The sequence below is a fragment of the Plutella xylostella genome, chromosome 18 (assembly GCF_932276165.1).
Source record: "Plutella xylostella chromosome 18, ilPluXylo3.1, whole genome shotgun sequence".
In the NCBI taxonomy this organism is placed as follows: domain Eukaryota; kingdom Metazoa; phylum Arthropoda; class Insecta; order Lepidoptera; family Plutellidae; genus Plutella; species Plutella xylostella.
Window position 1 is genome coordinate 5,211,953 of NC_063998.1, and position 23,042 is coordinate 5,234,994.

At 36.9% G+C, this 23,042-nt stretch overlaps 1 protein-coding gene across 2 annotated transcripts; it reads left to right on the forward strand.

Annotated features, from left to right (window-relative positions):
* Positions 1-1,263: 1,263 nt before the first annotated feature.
* LOC125489869 lies at positions 1,264-8,805 on the forward strand. 2 transcript variants are annotated; one of them, XM_048627300.1, is made up of 2 exons: positions 1,264-3,113; positions 6,928-8,805. In XM_048627300.1, exons 1-2 carry the CDS (start codon positions 1,901-1,903, stop codon positions 6,945-6,947), a joined length of 1,233 nt encoding a protein of 410 aa, XP_048483257.1. In that variant the 5' UTR covers positions 1,264-1,900; the 3' UTR covers positions 6,948-8,805. The 2 variants fall into 2 exon arrangements, with proteins under 2 accessions (XP_048483257.1, XP_048483256.1); XM_048627299.1 differs by having other exon boundaries at positions 1,264-1,682.
* Positions 8,806-23,042: the final 14,237 nt, after the last annotated feature.

Here is a 23,042-nt window from a genome sequence, read left to right on the forward strand (position 1 = left end):
CCGGCCGGCTCCCACTGTTGTGTGTGCGTAATGAATGCAATTATGTCCTGCACTGTTTGGTCTACACTTTAAGGGCATGTCAGCATGTCTTAAAATAGTTTACTTACCTACTAAGTATAATGTATGAACTTGTGTAGAATTAAGATACTTTAAATGCTAATATGAATTTACCGGCCTATACGCACTCGTCGTACATTCTGTATAAGTACATAATAATATTTAATCAATCATCTAAGTTCGTAAAATCATGATAATCAATTTCGAAGTAACAAATACCCGTCGGTCACCTCATCAGTGGCGACGACGTGTCGCAAGCAGCGACTCGGTGAGCGGACGCCGCGTTGCCCAAGCAGCGGCCCAGGAGGGTCACTCTTGCTTCACAAAAACTGAGAGCTGCCATGCAATCGGTACATTTAGTACAACGAGATAGAGTCGTGGTTAGTTTTTCGTAAGGTAGAATGGAGAAGTTGCGACGAGGAAGCGCGTGGTGCGCGTGGTGCGCGCAACCGGCCTTGGCCCGCACCAGCCGGCGCGGCGCTACGCAAGAGGACTCCAATGGACAACCTATTTGCGTAGCATTCGAACCCCTTCGTGAGTTTACACATTACACATTGAGAGTTATTACGAGAATTTTAGTTTATGGATGAAGGCCTGATTTTAAATTATATGGTCCATACATTGAACTTATATTTCTAGCGTAATATTAGTTCAATGGGTCCATTCTCCTGATAGATATACTTAATTCCACTGTGACTGTGGGTATAAATTAGTAAAATAACATCATTACTCAAATTTAATTAGTAAACATTTAAGTAATATGCATATCACTACATCCACCAACCAACATGTTGTGTTCATCATCACGACCCATTACGTCCCCACTGCTGGGGCACGGGTCTCCTTCCAATGAAGGAAGGGTTTAGGCCTAGTCCACCACGCTGGCCAAGTGCGGGTTGGTGGACCCCAACACAAGCAAGCTTGTGCTGAGAGAGTTGTCGGGTAAGTGGGCAACCCGACTGTCAGATGTTTTCAAGCCGCCCGAAGGCCTCTGACTAGGCTTAACGACTGCTACCGAAGCAGCAACCGGGACCCACGGCTTAACGTGCCGTCCGAAGCACGGAAGCGTCCAGAAAAGCACCACTTGAAATTGGTCACCCATCCAATGGCTGACCGTGTCAGTTGTTGCTTAACCTCAGCGATCAGTTACGATCACTGAGGCCCGCTCGACTACGGACGCTTCTGTTGTGTTAGAAATGTCTAATAAGAAACTAGTTATGAACCCTCAACCCCTTAGAGTAATCCAAGTACGCGCCTAGGCTTGCATGCCTTGCACTTTCCAGGTGGTCTGTTAGCAGTAAGTTAGAGTAAGCAAATTGTTATCTTGTTTAGCTCGTAAGTCATTTTGGTCATTGAATATATCAGATCGATTTAGCATGCGCTTCTGCTAAGACGTGTCTCGTTTTAATTAAATAATTAGTTTTTAAAAACCTTCCGATCGCTCCCGCAATCTTGACTGGCGCAGCCGATTCGGTAGGATAACTCAATTATCCCGTGAAAATTCGGTTATAGAACTCTTACCGGTTTTCCGCGCGTTCCGGGAAACGCGCCGCGGATAGTGTTAACAGTGTCCTACTGCGAACCAAACAAATGTGTCAAGGCGGAAGGATTATACCGACCGGCTGGTGAGTACAACTTTTCACCTCCTGTCCAAATTCCCTCTACAAGTAAAATTTCTTGGGTTATCTTGAGATAAGAACTCTCTCATTATAACGTTATCTATAGTTAGAAATATTAGTACTTACTAAAATTTGTAATATATATATACCCATAAATACTTGTGTTATAAATAAGATTAAAATTTAAACTTAGACTAAGTGAATTGTGTAATAAAATATTCAAAATGCCTGATCAGGTAGGCATGGAGAGTATAACGCTCATTCCGGGCGAAGTACTAAAGATCATACCCATCTTTAATGGGGATAAACGCATATTAAATTTGTTTTTGGCTAAAAGCGAATATATTATAGAAAGATTTAGAGGTAATGAGGCCCAAGACACATATATCATGCATGCTATAACCAGTAGACTAGCAGGTGATGCTGCTGCCCTTGTAAGTGAGAGGCAGGATATTATGCACTGGGATAATTTTAAGGAATTACTCGTGCAACATTTTGGAGACCCGCGAAACGAAGAGTGTATTGCCATAGAATTAGAAACTCTCAAAATTAATCCTAACGAAAGCTATCTTGATTTTTGCAACAGGATCCAGTCAGTGCGTTCTATTTTAATTTCAAAGGTAAATAGAATCGAAGACGCGAACATAAAAAATAGTAAAATTGCTATTTACACCAATACGTCACTCAACGTATTTTTGTATAATCTCCCCGAAAATATGGTGCGCATTGTTCGCCTTAAAGCCCCCGCTACTTTGGAAAAAGCATTGGAAATTGTATTGGAGGAGGTCAACTTCCACGATCAGTATGTTATGCGTAATAAAATGACTCTTCCTAGCTCTATGGTAAAGTCTCAGAACACACTAGTAACAACGCCCACACAAAAACTCGACGCAAAGCTTATCAGTTATGGCCAACTCCAGCCAACCGGCCTTAGACCGATATTACCCACCGGTTACACCCCTCGATTTAATAATAGTATGGCAGTCCAATCATTTAATAATCAACCCTATGGCTACAGGCCGCAGTTAGGGAACAGCAATCCACAAATTGGGTATAGGCCACCACAGCCACAATTTGGCTACAAGCCTCCGCAATTCGGATACAAACCCCCGCAGTTCGGATACAAACCCCCGCAGTTCGGCTATAGACCACAGTTTGGTATGACAACTGCACAAAAATTCGGAAATAATAATCCTCAACAAATTGGGTACAAACCCACAGTCCCTACTTGGAACAAGCCCGCGGCCGCACCACAGCATGTTTATTCAAACGATGTGTCGATGAGAACCGCACCTCAGAGACCTAACCAGGGTTTTAATTTAAATGAACTGTGCCTCTACGAAGAGGACCAATACCAACCAAATTATTACAACCCGGAGCAGTACGTCTACCTAGACGATGTACCTGCAGAACAAGTACATCATCCAGATATCGAAGGTAACTTTTCTGACTGTCAATTACAGGAATCATCCGAGGAACTGACACAGGAAAATGCAACCCCTGAACAAATAGAAAATTTTCACATAACAGCCTCAAACATCCCCCGGAAAAATTAGAATTAAATTGTGACCCGAACTTAAAATTACCGCATATTTATCTTCCCGAAATCAACGGTAAATTCATGATAGATTCAGGAAGTATGAAATCTTTTATAAGCCCACGTTTAGCATATCAGTATTTTCATGACCAAATAGTTCACGAACCATTCGAAGTGATTAGTACACACTCATCAAGTAAACATAACGAAGTCATAAATATTCCGCTATTTCCCAGCTTAAATAATTCGGGTCAGCACAAATTCTATATCTACAATGTAGATGCGCGGTACGATGGACTTATCGGCTCTGACTTGTTAGAGCAGTTACAAGCCATTGTTGATTATAAACATCACGTGTTACGAACGAACACGACATCTATACCTATTATACACAATCGCGAGGACCACGTCATAGAACTGGCCCCCCGCTCTGAACAACGAGTGAAATTGCCGACTGATTTATATTCAGGCGAAGCTATTTTAAATTATACGGAATTTTGTGAAGGAGTAAGGATGCCTAGCGCGCTAGTTAGGTGTACAAATGGATATGCTACCACGGTTATTCAAAATACTCGTGATGAACAGATGACATTAACTATAACACACCCGTTTAAAACAGAACAGTATGAAAGTAGTACGGAATGTCAGGTTAATAGTATGATGGATGAAAGAAATATTGAAATAGATGAGATATTGACACAAAACTTAGCCAAATTACGACTTGATCATATGAATGCGGAAGAACGTCAGCAGATACATAACTTATGTATGGAATATAAGGACATATTTTATAGCGACTTACTTCCTCTCTCATTTACGAATCAAGTAAAACACTTTATAAGAACAAAGAACGAAGACCCTATATACGTAAAACCCTACAGACAGGCCCCTATACAAGCAGAAGAAATTAAAAATCAGGTGGAAAATCTTTTGAAAAATAACGTCATTCAGGAATCATTTTCCCCTTGGAGTGCACCAGTGCACCTCGTCCCTAAAAAGATGGATGCATCCGGTGAAGCTAAATATAGGATGGTTATAGATTACAGGCGCTTAAATGACATCACTATAGACGACAAATATCCTCTCCCTAACATAACCGACTTATTTGACAAATTGGGTAAATCATCTTACTTTTCTACTTTAGATTTAGCCAGTGGCTACCATCAAATCGAAATCAATGAAAGCGATAGACAAAAGACGGCATTTAGCACCCAGAACGGCCATTATGAATTTTTGAGAATGCCGTTCGGCTTAAAGACAGCCCCAGCAACATTTCAACGTGCTATCGATAATGTCCTTCGAGGTTTACAAGGAATACACTGCCTGGTATACCTAGATGATATTATTATCTATTCTGCAAGCCTAGCAGAACACATACAAAAATTAAGGGCAGTCTTTGAACGACTTAGAGCCACCAACTTGAAAGTACAGCTTGATAAGTCTGAGTTTCTTAGAAAAGAGGTTTTGTACCTTGGGCACACCATTACAAAAGACGGCCTTAAGCCCAATGACGATAAGGTTAAAGCTGTATTGAACTTTCCCTTACCTAAAACAACGACAGAGATTAAAAGTTTCTTGGGTTTGATTGGATATTATCGAAGATTCATTAAGGACTTCGCTAAAATAACTTACCCTTTAACATCTTGCCTTAAAAAGAAAAACCGAATTATAATTGACCAAAAATACATCGACTCATTTCAGAAATGCAAGGAACTTTTGACTAACGCACCCCTACTACAATATCCAGATCCATCTAGACCGTATATTCTAACTACTGACGCATCCTCTGTGGCATTAGGCGCGGTCTTATCGCAAGGCACTGTTGGCAGCGACCAACCAATCGCCTACGCAAGTAGAGCACTCAGCGACACCGAGTCTCGCTATAGTACTATCGAGAGAGAGCTCCTAGCTATAATATGGGCTGTAAAACACTTCAGGCCATACTTATACGGCCACAAATTTCTGATTTACACTGACCATCGCCCATTGTCGTGGCTATATTCCATTAAAGAGCCAAATAGTAAACTTACCCGATGGCGGTTACGTCTATTAGAATATGACTTCGAAGTAATTTACAAAAATGGCAAACAGAACACCAACGCCGACGCCTTATCTCGAATCAAAGTGAATGCTTTGACGTCCGATGACGACGCAATGTCTATGCAAGTTAACATTGACGACAAAGAGAAACGGCTTCAAGACCACATAAACGACTTGACTAAAAACATAGAAGACTGTTCTAATAAACCCCAACGACATGATTCTTCGACTATCACTATTTCCGATTCCTCTGCAACGATAACAGGCTCTGAAGAACCTGATAACTATCCGGTCCGCTCATTGTCGAGTCATTCACAAACTATTCACTCTGCTGAAGACTTAGAATCATTTGGTATTCCTATATTACAAGAGGCTATAGATACGAAGCCCAATCAAATACTTGTATTCGTTTGGTTTAAGAACGACATACAAGTCACACATACAACTAGAGACAACCAAAAAGTAATAGAGGTATTTTTGCCACCAGATAATGAGGATTTAGTGAAGCGCTTTTTAAAGGAATATATTAACCTAAAAACAAAATATTTTATATATTTTGAGGACTTAAGACACCGGAAGTTATTTACGAAAGTAATAATATATTTATTTAAAAAGGGTTCCGTTGAGTTTTTAGAGTGTACCGAAAGGGTTGTATACATAGAGGATGAGAAAGAACAAAAGGCCATTGTGTTGAAAATGCACGAAGGTAAGACCTGTCATCGCGGAATAAAAGAGACGTTAGTTAGGATACGCAGACATTATTACTGGTTAAATATGAGAGATACTGTTGCTGCAATATTGAATGGATGTGATGCATGCCAGAGAATGAAGTATGACAGGAAGCCCATAAAGCCCGTTCTACAACTTACACAAACACAGGATGCTCCTTTTCAAGAGGTGTTCATAGATTTGTTTACAATTGATGGGATATATTATCTTACCCTCGTAGACGCCTTTAGTAAACTCGCACAGGCAATAGAAGTCACAAACCGATCAACTCCTGAAGTTATTCGGGCCCTGATTAAATATTTCTCATACTACGGAATACCTAGGAAAATTACCTGTGACCCCGGAAAAGAGTTTAATAACGAGCTCATGAAGGAACTAATGACTATGTATAAAATAGATTTACACATAACAACCCCCAATAATCCAAACTCCACTAGCATTGTAGAAAGATTCCACTCAACTATTATCGAAATTTATCGCCTAGCTAAATATGATCAAAAATGTACCGACGCAGCATCTGTCATGACGTACGCCATACTTGCATACAATAACACCATACACTCCACCACAGAACTGACACCGTTTGAAGTAGTTTTCGGACATACAGACTCCAGTAAAATCTTTGAGGGAAACTTTGAGAAAAACTACATGCAACAACTGTTAAAAGACCATGCAAAGCGTACCAAATTTCTGTATAAACACATAGCTCAAATGACTCTGTTAGGAAAAGAAAAGGTAAAGGAAAAGAAGGGAGGTGAGACCGGACATGAATTCGCGACAGGTGAAGATATCTATGTTAAAGATATCAATATTAGGAAGAGTAAAGATAAGCCCAGATATAATAAAGCGGAAGTTGTAGGTCAGGTACAAAGAAATATTATTCCCGTAAAGATAGGACATAGAGATACCAAAGTCCCCATTAAAAATGTGAAACGTCGCCCACAGGTGGTGTCTGGTCACCCTGACCCTGATCACGTTGAGCCAGGCCCATCATCTGCTCAAAATTGAGAAAAACCCAGGCGTACTACCCGTTAAACGAGGCCATGCTTATAAGCAGGAAGATAAGTGGATTATTATTAAAGTGTTAGATTTAAGCGACTTATACAAAGATTTAGTTTTTAACATAGATAAGTATAATGAGTTTTCTAAATTAGTAGATATAAACAAACCAAATGCATATGAGTTTTTCGATTTACGCAAACAGGTAGATTTCCTTAAAGAAAAGGCTATAAGTAAATCCGGAGAGCTAACGCCCACGCGTAGATTCAAACGAGGCATTATCAACCCCTTAGGATCACTGATTAAAGTCATTACAGGAAACCTGGATAATCAAGACGCTATTCGTTACGAGTCACTAATATCTCAGTTAAAAGGCAATCAGATTATTACAGATAAGAAAATTATGGTTATCTCCAAAATGATGGACAGTTTCATAAATAGTACTGAAACCTTACATGAAAATACTTTAACATTAGACGCACGTTTCAAAAAGATGGAAAAACTTGTAAAAACTATAGCAAATAAGGAAACCAGTTATATATACTCAGTATACATTTTAAGTATGTTTAATATGTTCTTAAATAATTTTCGAACCATTCATACTACTATACAAGAAATTGAAACTGCGTTGGCCTTCAGCAAATTGTCAGTATTACACCAAAGTATTGTGAACTCTACAGAATTATTATCTTTGTTACAATCTATTTCTAAAAATGCAAATTTAATGTACCCAGCAACTCTTGAAAATTTGGTTAATCTGGAAAAGACAATAATTGTTAAAAGCTATGTAAAAGAGAGTCAGATAACGTTCATAATGGAGGTACCCTTAATAGATAATAATACCTATAGCTACTATCAAATATATTCACTACCTATATATAATAGCAGTCGCAATATAACCCAAGTAATTATTCCCAAACACCCCTACCTATTGGTGAAAGGTTCGGAATACCTGCCGGTCCAACACCCCTGCGAGCAGCTCGCCTCCGACGACCAGTTCCTGTGTACCGAGGATAGCACTGTCTTGTACTCACCACCTACCTGTGTAGAACAGCTGATGAAATTTAGTATAAATTATAATGCCTGCACCCCATACGCTATAGATATAGAGACAATCAAAGTTCAACGGATTGACTCTACCAGCTGGATTTTATATGCACGAGAAAAATCCATGTTTTCCACTCAATGTCAGAATGATATAATACACCAACAGATACAAGGCACCTATATACTAACTATATCTAACATATTATGTGATTACCAGCTGGAGAATTTCTACCTACACCATAGACAACACTATTTTACTAGTCTACAGTACAAGGCGCTACCAATAATAGATCTACCAGAGCTTCCACAAGACAACGTGACTACATCCCGCACCGTGAACGTGAAGGGTGTCAATTTAGACAACCTACGACAGATGTATAACACTCTACAAAGTGAAATTAGTGAAAACAGTGAAAATATCTCAATGCCCACAGTGCAAGTGAAAAGTGTTAGCTTAGCAACCCTTATTCTGTATTTCTTGTTAATCATATGTGCCATTGGTTTTTCTATGTATAGTTATAGAGTATTGATAATGTCGAAGCTTCGAAATTCCCGGAATCAAGAATCTTCCAGTAATTTCGATCTTGGGGATGGAGGAGTTATGAACCCTCAACCCCTTAGAGTAATCCAAGTACGCGCCTAGGCTTGCATGCCTTGCACTTTCCAGGTGGTCTGTTAGCAGTAAGTTAGAGTAAGCAAATTGTTATCTTGTTTAGCTCGTAAGTCATTTTGGTCATTGAATATATCAGATCGATTTAGCATGCGCTTCTGCTAAGACGTGTCTCGTTTTAATTAAATAATTAGTTTTTAAAAACCTTCCGATCGCTCCCGCAATCTTGACTAACTTTATTGGTGTTGACCTAAACAACGATCGTAAACAGCGTCACAAGTAAGCCACCGAATCGACAAGATAGCGTATTTGCTAACGGAACGGACTAAATGATTAAATGACTAATAGATAACTAACTAGGTGCAGTTACAACTCATACTTACTTACTTAGTGTAAAATTCATGGCTTAAGCATGATAAATTTCATGTAATTATAATTTTTAAACATTTATTTAACAATACAGAAAAAAAATATTGGTCATAATAAATATATTTCCTTAAAACATTATCGGTGTAGGTATTGGCTATCAAAAGTAACAACTTTGTTTCTCTAGCAATAAGTAGCTTTTGCTTTTCATATTATCATTATGTATGAGTATACTTACCAATCTATTGCTTATTATTATTCATATTAACTTAATGGCTGTAAACACATGATTGCAATAATGTCATTAGTGTTAAAGTTTAAACACATGTAACTCAAACACATGTTATAATTAGCTAGATACATATTACTTATAATTAAGAGGCGGGCGGTTGAGAAATCCACAAAAACTACTTGACCTTGTCAAAGAAGACTAACATGGGTTCTTTAAAAACACCCAGTAGGTAAGCATGCCGTTTTGTATGAGTTGGGTAGGTACCTAATATATTTTATGGTTAAATTATAAATTTATGAATATGTTTGAATCCGGTTGAAATTTTACGTTGTACACATACATCTACCTGCTAAACTTATTTCTTAGTTATCAGTGAAGTTCTGAATAGTTATGTTTCGAAGAGTATGAAATTAAAAGTTATGCAATTGCTCTAAACGTAATAGACAGAGATTAAACAAATGTGCGTTAATAACATTAAAACTGATTGCATTGACATTTTGAGCACTATCTCTGACCTGCAATGACTAAGCACATGCAACCAAACTGGTATACTGAAGATGGTGTGCAGGGAGGTGGGAGTGAGAAGAATATATAACTGGTAGGTAGGTAGGAAAGAGATGGCTACATGGCTGATGCCTCCTCTCGCAAGAGGGAAGTGAGGCCGCGACCGGCGCGAGCGCAACGAAAGTAAAAGTGAACGATCAACTTAGACTCGTTACATAGTATTTTGTAACCGATGTTTTTTACACGTTATCTATAAATTTGTAACAATCTTCATATAAAATGAAAAGCGTTTAAATTTGAAAACATAAGATTCACAGAAAATTTAAGATATGAAATCCATTGTGAAACGCAGACGCTACTGAATTTCCCAATAGATAAATATGCATGAATTTGGATGGACATCGTGCATAAATTACGCTGTCGAAATATTTTTTTATAGTGCAACATTGTAATAATGATAATTAAAGATAACGTAAGTTATCAAGTCGAAATTGTGTCAGTGACTTGATGTCTTGACTCCGAGTAAACTAAACCAGATACAAAATTAACGACTTATTTATTATTGGTAGGTATAAATAAGTCGTTAATTTTGAGAATGATATACCAATACGATAACTACTACTACTTATAGCTATTCTTGGATTTTGCTGGTGGAAATTTCGGCAAAAAAGGTGAGGTGACTATACCTACCATGCAGTCTTTTAACTAATAATAATTAAAAGCAATCTGCATTGTAACCGGAATTCAGGATTAACCACGCTACACTTTCCCATTTTATATTCAAATTTTATGGCAAATTACGCTACAGTACTCACAGCCAACATTCTTCCTCATCATCACATAACTTTAATGTAGGTACACTACAAATCCCATTTAGTAGCCGTAGATCGCGGATGCTATGAGCGGGCACAATGGTCCTCCTGTCTAGCGCATCCACCCGCGGCCATCGGCAGATAGCCTCGACCCCTGCTCTCCGCCTCTCACCACTGATAACAACATACCAACAGCACCATTAAACACCCAAACACTAACAAAATAAGGTAGAAAACTGAACTGTGCAACACACAGCGCTTCAACGCTCATAAACAAATATTTACTCCAATATCGAATTTAATGTCGGAAATGGATAGCTTAGAAAAACTCTTATCAGCTTATTTTAGGCACAACACAGTTAATAAATATACCTAAAGATAATCTTTGACGTCTTTGCCCTGTGTGTGGACTCGATAAGCTGACTCGGTTCTGAAAGAAGTATTACTGATAATGATAACTCTGTAATTGCCTTCCTACTAGTATTCTTACTTATTGAACGGTGTGTCTGTCCCAAGCTATTTAAGTAATACAGATAAACATATTTAAATACTTATAAAGATTTTTTACCATTTTATACATAACTACTATTGAATAAGTTAAGTACTACAATTCAAAACCTTTATACCCAGCCAGGTTTAATTTACTATTGTTACTGCTGATGTTGTTTTTCAGGTATTTGGTTTGGTTGGTATTCAAAAATCATGCTTCCATTATGTGAAGTGTAAAACACGACACCCCGGCTCTGCCACGGTAGTTAACAATATTGCCAAAACAAAAAATGATCGGCAAGTTCGTCACGAATTAGCAATTTAGACTGCAAGAGGCGTCTGGGCCGAGGGCGGTGTCTGGATGGTCACTCCAGTTTGGCAAAAAACTAACACAAAAGCTTTCATTGGTACCTTTAATACAACGAGTAGTTAATACGAAATTTCTTTTATCTTAAGCGAGAGCGACCCCTCTGGCCAAATGACTCGCCCCTACAGCATGCAGCACGCAAGGATATCCACGAAACATGTTTGTAAAGGTATTTTAGGCACCCTCCGATAGACTAAATACAAAAGTTCCTATACCGATACCTTAATACTCACACACTATGTTCATATTTATATGTATGTATAGTATAAGCCAGGTCATTCCAAACTCCGGAAAAAACCATATTTAGGACCTCGTACATCATTTTATGGACCTAATTACGATAAGATCGACTTTCAGTTCTATTTGCAAAACTTTGTGTTTCGTGGGAATATATTTTTGACGTAGAGCCACAGCTTTCGGCTTTGTTCTTGTTCAATTGATTGTCCTTAAAAGTAGGATGTGATTTGTAATAACACGTCACTTACGTATATAGGAAATGAATCGCAAAAGGTGGTTATTGGCGATGTATGGCGATGTTCAACGTCAGTATGAGTCACGAAGACGAAGTGAGTGACGCAGACACAGCATGTTTATGTGATGAAAAGGGGTGATTTCACACACTTTAATGATAAAGAAATAAATAATGTCTGAACCTTGACGGCACAATATAGCAGATCTGTGCGATTTTACGCTCTACAAAAAATACAAATAAGCATGCTGAGTCATAGAAGACTTGCATTGAACAAATCATTTTTGAAAAGTATAAAAAATACAGTTATAAAGATGTTTAAGAGAAGCAAAACTTTTTTTCACAAATTTCGTAGACCAAAATTTATTCAGTTCTAGAACTGTAGCTCTTAATAGTCTTAATGTTCCCATAGGATAACAGCGCCCTTAGTTTTAATTTTGAAATTAAACCGTTGATCCATTTTGGTGAGCACACCCTCTCGCTTTAAATAGCTTGTTTAATAATGTTTGGTGCGAGGGGAGGCGCGACTAGATTGGCGCACCGCTAATAATTCTCATGCGGGTCATTCATTCCCTACTTTACCCACACGACTGGTATTTATGAAGAGTAACCGTCACCGGATGCCAACCAATTAACATATTGATTTCGCCAAGATAATAAGTGGGCCTATTTCAACTCGGTCGGATTGGCACGTCATCCTAATTAACTTGTTAAGAACTTACTCATTTGATATTTACAAAATTAAATTTTTCCTTATCGGTGCAAAAACATTTTACACTGAATGACGCACAATGTTTTTTTTTTAGAACGAAAACAGAAAACAAGTTTTATATAAGTACATAATATGATCTAGATTTATTATCTACCACTTATTTCGATAGACCTAACCTAAGTGACACTAGGTTCGTTATTTTTATTCAAAAACAAATGAACTGGAACGTCATTATAGTATTGAAAATCACTAAACATTGCGTTTCATCGATTGTTTAACCGAATTTGCCACATGTCAGTGCTCTTCAACCCCTGATAATTCGGGACTCTACTTCCTAAACGTCGGGGTGAGACCACACTGATGGGGTATTAAAACATGCGGGTACTCCGGACCGTGGTACCTTCTAAAATAAACTGAGATTTATCAAATCAATAAGGGCTTTATTTACAGGCACATAGAGTCCGGCTTTTATAGCAAATTAAAACCCATCAAATCAGCAATCAGCTATTAATAGAGGAATCAAAACAGGGAAGATTGATGTCGTGGGAATAGAAATCGTTTTCATGAGTGTATTTCTGTATAACGCGTGCGTTTCGTAAACATTCAGAACTTTTTCGGGTCTCTTAACTACAGATAATAAGTTATGTTATATGTACATATTTAAGTATTATACATGCCTGTGTACGACTGTACGTGTACATGTAGAATACTTCTTAAGCAAATTAAAACAATAACATGTAAACAGTTTTTTTTCGATTACGTTTTAGTATAGAGGTAGTTTACTTAAATTTTAATATCCCTATCATGATTTTCCATTGAACATTGAGACTGTGTGTGTGTAGTGTGTAGATTACTTTATGGAAACCAATGCCAAGTACGTAAGTTTAGTTAGAAAAACAACACGGAACTTCTCAAGCTTTCATTCCCTGACCGATCTTAATAAGTTCCTCGATATTAATCCATATTCATCAAGCATTATCCACCGATAATTTGTTAATATTATTCTCGTGTGTGACTTCAATGGCCGCTGCTACAGGCCAGAAACAATTCCCCAGCGTTTGAGACGAACTCCCATCGCCTCGCTGAATCTATGCTCTCGATCTATGACTATAATCGATAAAGACTTCCCGTATTAGTTTTTTCTACTCGAATACATTTATCGAGACAATGTCGGAGCTGGAGGCAATTACGCAGTACGGAAGCAGTGGAGGCAACGTGAAACATTACGTAGTAGGTACAATAAGTTTTTTAGTTCTCATGTAATATATTACATTATTAAATTTTACATCATACTTATTAGTTACCTCAATTATTGCATTTTTTGTACTGTACGTTTAACACAGTATGCCTAATGCCTATGGCTGTTCAGAGATTAGTATGAGTACCTACAGAACATTATCTGTTCTGTGATCTTAGAAAAATAGTCCAAACTAATAACAGTACTATTCAATTTCGCGCTTACATTGCAAAATTGATAATGATACCTAATTTATTGTTTCCACATAATTGGAAAGTCTTATTACCTATCTAGTAATCTATTATTGCGATATTGTAGAAACCTTATGGTTTTGAAATCGACTAATGTTTATCAATAGTTCGATATGAGGGGAAGCGGGAATTCGTTATTTGAAATAGTTTAGGGGTTGGATTGTTGGTCCTGTCAAATTGCCAACAAATGAATGACCCTTGCACTCCACAGTTAAGGGTGTAGATTTAGATTGTATAGGTGAGGTTGATTGAATATTGTATCATCCGTAATGCTTATAAATATGTATGATAGGAGTTAAATTCAAAAGAAAATATAATTTATTGACAATTCATTCAGGTGTATTGTATGTACTTATAATAACTAGAAGTATAATTTGCGATTCTCATTAACATTTCGCGGAACTATTATTGGCGATATTATAAGGTTATATACAATCAAAATTAAAATACGTTTTTAATATTTATGGCTATTATTTTTTATAGTAAAAACCAGTTACTCAATAATGAAGTCAGAAAATACCTATTGCCACACCCATGGAATGTATAAAAAAATAATTCAATCAAGCTTAGTATGTACGAGTTTAATTCATAATCAAAGTGTCAGTAACAACAGAAAAGTTGAGGGTCACATGAAGAGGACATCTCACGTTCACACCCTGTCACCCCTTCACAACTCATCCTCTTGAAAAACTAAGTATTCATATTGTTGATGATGTAGTTTATCCTTGTTTAAAGTGTTAGTAAAGCTTTTTATTGTGTGGAAATTTGCGTTTTATGTGGGACACGCGCGGGGCACGCGGCCCGCATGGGGGCACGCGAGGGGAACTAAATATGCTTTACTTTTTTTCACACACGATTTGAAAATGGCCATCATTTAAAAGTAAAGTTAGTTTCCACGGCTGGTACCTATAGGGTTAGGGTGCTGTGTTATTAGAATAATAATTGACACTTCTAAAATGACTTTTACGGTAAATATGAGTTGGGATGAAGCGTGTTTCCATCCGTGCAAAAGCTCTGTTTGTCGCAGATCAAAGAAAAAGCTTTTTTGTGTTCTTCAGTAATTTGACGAATTGCTTTGGTGACAAAAGTCACCTACTTGCTATGATTAAAGGATTTGAATGTTATATAATCTGGATCAATTAAGTACAGTCTGCCCCATAATTCATTCTATACGAAAATAGAATTAAGTATATACTTTGTCAACATATCAATTAAGAAACCATAAATTACTTAATCGACGATTTGTGTTAAGTTTTCAGAACGTACAAACTTATGCATAATTCATTATAATTACCGACGGAGCATACTATACCTACACTACCCAAGATACTTTCGTAAGATTCCGTTCCGTTTCGGTGCCTGGTGATAACACGGTTGTAGGTCCCTCACCTACCTACATGTAGGCATTCATAGATAATAATATGGATACATTGTCACAAACAATTCTGTAAATCATGTACACGAAGATATATTTAAATGATACCTGTTATCGACCAATAACCTCGAGTTCATTGATCTTCAGCGGTAGGTGATTAAATATTTTAACACAGATTTTTTTACTTATTTGTAGTCGCTCTAGGTAATTACCATTAATTATTACTGTACTACTTTAATCCATGCTTTCAAATACAAAATTTCATAGCACCTTATCTTAAGTGAAATGTGCACACAGACATACGGAATACATTTTTATTAGATATCTAGGTACTCGTATAATTTTCGGTCTTATCAGAACGTACTTACTATAAAAATAAATAAGAAACGGATCTGACTATCCGATCAACTATATTTTTCGTAGTGTCCGAAAAATTACTAGAGCTGTCATAAATTGGTCACCAAAAGGAGTGGCCAGTCAGATTTGTGTAATTTTCACTATACTTACCACCTATACACATACTTATTCTTCCCTGCACATAACGTGTAGTTTATACCTAACGTGAAGAGGCTCATTTCGTGCACTGATCTGTAATTAAATACTAAATAATTTAATTCGATAACAAAACAGTTCAAATGGAAATTTCTTTCCTGTTGGCAGCCATAGATTGCTATATCCCCTGCCTACCCTGTGAGGGAGCACAGAGCCCTCAGTATATCTCCTATGTTTCGCAGTGTTGTCTGATTCATGAGTAATTCATACCCGACTAGTGAAGTAAACAAGCAGTCAACAAGCCACACATTTGAATAAAAACAAAACACAACAAGCTCTGTCGTGAGGAAACCAACATCCGTGCAGAAGTGCTGCTAGGAATATTATATTTTTATTCAGTGATAATACTTACTCATAACTATAAATTATGTACTTATGTATTTTACGCCATTTTCACGTTATCAAATACAGTGAGAAATACAATTTAGGTGTTATAAATAAACGTGATACGGGGTCCACAAACATAAGCAACAGATCGACAATATCAGTTTAAAAATCATGTTTTTGTATTCATAATTCAGTTGTGCGCCTTGAAGCCAGCCAGGGAGCTGAGCTGATCACATATGTATGCTCGTCATAAATACATATCTACACATACAAGATGTTTGAGGTACAAACCCCGCCATGACAGCAGAAATAACAAACCTACATGTAAAAATATTAAAAATTATAGTAATTTCAAAATAGGAACGTCAGCTGAAATGTTACGGAAGTGTTCACTATATCTTATCGCGAAGACGTTACGTCTTATCATTTTTATTCGAGTAGTTTCGCAACCGCTACCAAAACTTACACATGGTGGCTTGATGTTGTTGACATTACTTAATCGAATACCTTACCCATATTCTCTACATAGTAACAAACGGCTGTTCTGTTACTTCAATTCGGATCTATGCCTCATAACTTTATTTATACTTACTACACCAATAACTGTGTCAACTATTTGTGCAGATGTTAGGAGGTTGGAAACTGACATGGCTTTTATTTTTATTATCGATTTCCCATAGAAAAATATTTCAAAGTCAAGCGAACTTCGTAGGCACAAGCAGGAAAAAAATTTAAAACGGATAAGATCTCTACTTTTATCCGGTCGTGGGTTAGAATCCTACCATGTACCAATGAATTATTTAGAAATAAGGAATTATACCACGTGCTCTTACGGTAAAGTAAAACATCGAGAGCAAACCAGCACATCTAGATTTCTAGATGTGTACCTACCCTAAGTGCATTGTACTCATTCCAAAACGGTGATATAGCTCCCGACCTATCACAAAGCGAGTGTAAATGTATAGCGAAAAGCGGGTGACTCCCTTGCGATTACAGTCGTGCATATATTACCTATGTATGTGTATTTCAATTTGCCTACGTGGCTATTTGCATAACCACGTATATGTAGAGACTGGTTAAAAGTGAAATCGCATCCAGAATCCGAATTTCTCAATTTTCAATTCAGATTGAGCGCGTGCTAAATAAATCAGTTCACTTTCTCGCTTCCACCGATTTGTGAATTGCACATTCGCTGCCAATTATTTGTGTAACTACCGCCAGCACCCGAGTGGTCTCCACGGCAGCCGCGCTTTGCATACCTTACTGCTGATGCAAACTTGCCAGTGTCCTTTGGTATAACCGCAGAGACACTACCTACGTAAATATATTTATGACGTATCAACTGTAACTTATTACGTCCGGTGCACCCTGGGCGCTCACCAACTGACATTCTATCTGATCGGCTATCCTTTCACCACTAGAGGTTTTCTATAGTTTTTCACCGACAAAAAAGGCAAATCTATAATTGTGAATGGCTCAGCTTCAAAGACTCTTAATTTCAATGGTGCATAGTCTTGTCCTACACTGTACCGCGCGACTGGTTCTAAGCAACAGGCCAGTAATGCAATGTTTACATAAACGCTATTATTTATGTTATTGCAAGACGCCCATTATGTGCGCGTTCGACTCATGCATAAGCTTTGAGCAAACAGGCTGCAGCTAATATCTTAACTACACGGGAACGTTTCAGGTGTTCAGGCTATTGTAATACCTAAATCAAATCAAATCAAATATTCTTTATTTCTTTAACAAACTTATAGCTAGTTACATACAAGGTTGGAACCACCTAGTAAGCATAAAGATACTTGTGACAGGTGGTCCCGCTCTTTTCATAGCATACAGTGGCTGTTTTCTAATTAGGACGTTAAGTAAGTACAAACATTATTTTTAACCTATATACCTAGGTACTGCTGTCAGCAAAAGTGACATGTGGGTATAATATCTAGCGAAAACACTTTAATGCCACAAAAATAACTTAGACTTATAAGTAATTATCGACTAAATATTGTGAATTGATACAATTTATCCATGGCTTTAAAGTTAAGTTAAAACAGTTTTCGGACGGATAACATTCACATCGACCGAAATAGCACCATCGTAAACGGAAGCATTTACGCGAAACGTGTAAACAAGCAATAAATATGCCGTAAAAATATTAATTATTTTATTTGCAACAATTGCAATCAAATATATGTATACTGATTGCACAATTTAACTCTCAGTAGGATATTACGTAAGCGAACATTTTAAATGGCATCGCCAATGAAAACCTATCCGCGAAGTAAAGTTTAAGATTGTTGTTATTTCGAAACATTTGTAAGTTACTTAAATAAATACATATAAATAAATAAATTTAGTCAATATTGTTATTAAGTACATATATTTTTTTACTATTTTACTATATTAGGAAAACTTAACTAATTTATTTTGTAGATAACAATGTCAGGGTAGCTTATGTTTCACAAGTTTCCACCTCTAGGTAGATTAGTTAGGTAGTATAGAGAGAGTTAACTAAAGCTATAATTAGACTTAATCTAAAAAATACACATAACTTTATAACAAATAGAGGGAGTTAAATTATAAAACAAAAAACAAAGACTTACAAAGAAATCAAACTAAATTAAACTAACTAGGTTTATGAGAACCAAAGTAGTCAGAAACCAGCTCATTGGAAATAGATGCTATGCTATTGATAAAAATGTCTACGTCACTGTGGTCACGCAATATATTATTTAAAAGATTAGGTACACGCCAGAAGAAAGAGTTCTGCCTGTAGTTACTTGATACAAGGGGGACATAGAACAAAGACGGCTGACGAATTTGCTTGGATGGAGTGAAAAATTTAATTAAGGAAAGCAACTCAGAAGGGCTAGTACGGGACGCATTTAAGACGTGACAAGAGTTTTGCATTGCGCTCACTCTTATCACGCAGCTTCAAGAGCGAGCGAGACGGAGAACTCTTGTCACGTCTTAATAGCGCCCTATGCTACAGGGCCAGGGCTGTCTACTAAGCCGTGAATAATTTTTAAAAAGAATATGATATCAGCTATTTGACGGCGGTTGGATAATGGAAGTAGGTGATGACGCTTGCAGCGATCATCATAGCTGGGATCAGCTATACCGGTCCTGTAGGACAAGTATCGTAAAAATCTTTTTTGTATTTTTTCGACCCTGTCAATGTATTCATGATACCTAGGATTCCACACTTGTGAGGCATACTCGAGTATGCTCCGAACGTATGCACAGTAAATTATTTTTATAGTTTTGATTTTAGTGAAATTCCTAGATATTCTAATTAGGAACCCCATCGATTTATTAGCCTTTGATATAAGTTGATCAATGTGATGATCAAATAAGAGTTTTTCATCATGAACAACTCCCAGATCTCTGACCTGATTGACCCTTATTAAATCGGTGTTTTTCAGCGAGTAACCAAACTGAAGAGGGTGGATTTTGCGAGTAAATGTGATTGCACTTGGAAACATTAAGATCCAATTTGTTGGCCAAGCAATAACTATCTAATCTACATAGATCAGACTGCAAGTCAGTTTGGTCGTCTGCGCTACAGATCCTCTTTGCAATCTTCATATCATCAGCAAAAAGGAAAAGCTGAGAGTGCTGAAAGCAAGATGTTATATCATTAATGAAGATTACAAAGAGGAGAGGCCCGAGAAGGGACCCCTGGGGAACTCCTGAGGATATTTCAGTAAACGGAGATAAAAATCCATTTACAGCAACAGCCTGAGAACGTCGGGTAACGTAAGATGAAAACCAACGAAAAAGGTCGCCATGAATTCCCAACCTATGTAACTTGCACAAAATATACTACTTAACATTAAGTATACCAAAGAGAGAACTCTAATAGGTAATAGTACTACCTATATTCTTATATTCCTCAAGCTACTGAGCTCTACTTTAACCATAATAACACTTTAAGTGTCTGATTCACAATGTCGAGTTAGATTTCAACGTAAGTGACAGCATAGGTTTACCCACAGATAAACTTAATGTGAAGAAAAACCAAACCATGCAATGCTGTACTGAGCAAACACAAAAATAATGTAGTTAAATATTTTTTGTAACACTTATGCTACTATAACAGTACGTATTTGAATTGCAAAGTAATTTTTATATCGTCCATATTTATTATAATTATAACGATAGTTTGACAACATAATTAATTCCGTAACTAAGTTTAAGGTTGCTTGCTGAAGACGCAGAGTCGCCACTTAATAAGACTCTGATAATGCAATGTGGAATGTAGTGCTTTGTGTATAAAGCACGTTTTTGTTTACGCGCAGTTTAAATGTAATATCGTTGAAGCGCAAGTATTTTTTATCGGTTCGTCGTGACTGGTCTCCGCTATGAGTGTAAAAAACTGGAAGTGTAAAACTCTGAATGGAACATTTTGCCCACCAAACTCCTTAACACTTTAACACACAAATTACTTGCCGAACATTGCCTGTTCGATACCAAGAAAATGCAGTTTTTTCCGCAGTTGAGATGAAAAATACAAGCATGAGTTGCTTCAGAGCCTATTAATTTATTCCTGTCATGTCCTATAACAAGTACCTAAATGATGTTATAAAATAAAGATAAAATAAAATAAATTATGGTTCTGTAGCACAATGTCATCCTTATGATAGTCTTAATTCTCATTAAATCCTTATCAGATCATGTCTACGCATTCAGTTGTAGTATCCAAAAGTTACTAACTATGACACTAAAATATGGTAAGTTCCCGTTAATTTATGGAATCCATGAGGTCTATAAATTCAATGCTGTTTTACGAAACAATTCGTTGATCTCTGAATCGTAGGTTCTAATCTTAGTAGAGTGAGTTACTAAGCAGTCCCCAAGGCCGCCCAATACGGATATGCCGAACTTAATAATCATTCAGAGTGTAGCCAGCCCACACCGGCGAATAGCGCAACCTACTTAACAAACCTCTTTGTTATATTCAGTTGAGACTTTTTGTAACCAACTCACATAAGTACGTACCTAAGGATTTGAAAAAAAATTAGGATTATTTTCATTACGGATTACAGATACAGAACTTCAAACAATAAGAAAATCCTTTAATTACTTAATTAGAAGCTCAAGATTTGCAAGTATAACCTAAGTGTACCTACATAGTTCATATACTCACTTGGGAACCACAACGATATCCACAATGGAAGCAAAAATACGTAGGTAAATAGGTCAGCACCTCCATTCACTAGCCTCCAAACTGTACGTAACATCAATTTCTGGTTATGATCATACTTGATTACTAATGATTACAGTGCGCTCCGAAGATAAGAACTGTAACTCTATGGCTAGCCATTTCCTATTGTGTATGTAAGTGTGTAAATAAGGCAGTGACGTAGCGGAGCTATTATCTAAGAGTGAAAGTATGTGTGTGTGTGTGCGGCTGATGACGTAATAGCTTTGCAGCTCCTCACACCAGCACTCTCACTGCAAGTGGAAGCGGAGAAGCTATAGTCGACTGTTTCCCATTCTAATACAGCACTATTTCTTACAATAGTGTACTCGAATAGTGGTTTTAATGATGTGGTGTGGTATTCGCTCATAATTCAGGCCAGAAATATACGAGTAGGAAACTCCAGGTGTACTAGATTCTGTTAAGCGGTTGATTGTTTCCTCTAGTATATTATGTTGTAAATGTGTTGTTTATTTATACAAACAGTGTCGTAAGGAATTCATTAGCTTTGCGCAAGCTTATTGAAATAAAGTTCTTTATGTTTGGCGTGCGTTGAATTCTTTTGTATGGGAAAATAAATATATAAGGTGCAAAAACTAAGTGTGACATTTAGTTTTTTTTACATTATTTTATGATGTTTTTTATTATAATATACGTATATATAAGCTAATAACTTTATGTTGAGTTAATTTAATATAGATTATAATGTAGTACGTATGTTACTGGGAAGAAATCTACAATACGATTACTCATAAATCTCTTAAGGTCATCCTGACGATTATGATATTTATGATTGTCTCGAAGAGTTATCATAATTTTATTGTAATTTAATGTAAATTATTCAACATTAATGAATATATGCTCAACGTGGCCGAATTCCTTAGGAGCTTTGCAAACGTAAGCAATATACCCACTACATATTTATACTGTGCTGGTTTTTACTCAGAAAACAAAGACAATGGTAGAATACGATGTCAAAGATGATGGAAACATTTATAATAGCTAATAAGTGGCTAATAATTTTACAATATTTTGAATTTAAAAAAGTTTATATTTTTAAATTTAGTTCTGTGTAAAAATAACAGATCTCTATTGTTTAGCTTCAACTCATATCATCCAAATACTGTAATAACTATTAGGGCTAACTAGAGATCACGATACGCGCCTAGGATACGAAACAGAGATCTGATACAGGTAAATAAAACAAATGTATACCAGCTTTACACTGTTGTATTATTATTAGTTCGTAGTAATGTGTAAGGGTCAAGTTTGACGTATTTATAAGAATACGCATTCGTTTTATTATTATATCTGTCGCAGGCAACTGGTTTAATCTCCTGTTTGATTGAACCACTAGCCCGTTCATTGGATGGCGCTGTTCAGTTGTATGACTAAAGGACAACTCGTCAAGTCGTTGATTGTAACGTTCGACGTCTTGACTGAACGTCATTCAGCGAGGTCGTTGAATGGGATATAGTATAGCAACTTTGTAATGTCTGGTTAGGGTG

Excerpts from the sequence above, each read along its gene's own strand:
- LOC125489869 (XM_048627299.1), top strand. The coding sequence starts at position 1,648 with ATGTGTCAAGGCGGAAGGATTATACCGACCGGCTG. Across the intron at positions 1,683-6,927 it reads AGGATTATACCGACCGGCTG|GTGGTGTCTGGTCACCCTGA; the intron begins GTGAGTACAACT and ends CGTCGCCCACAG.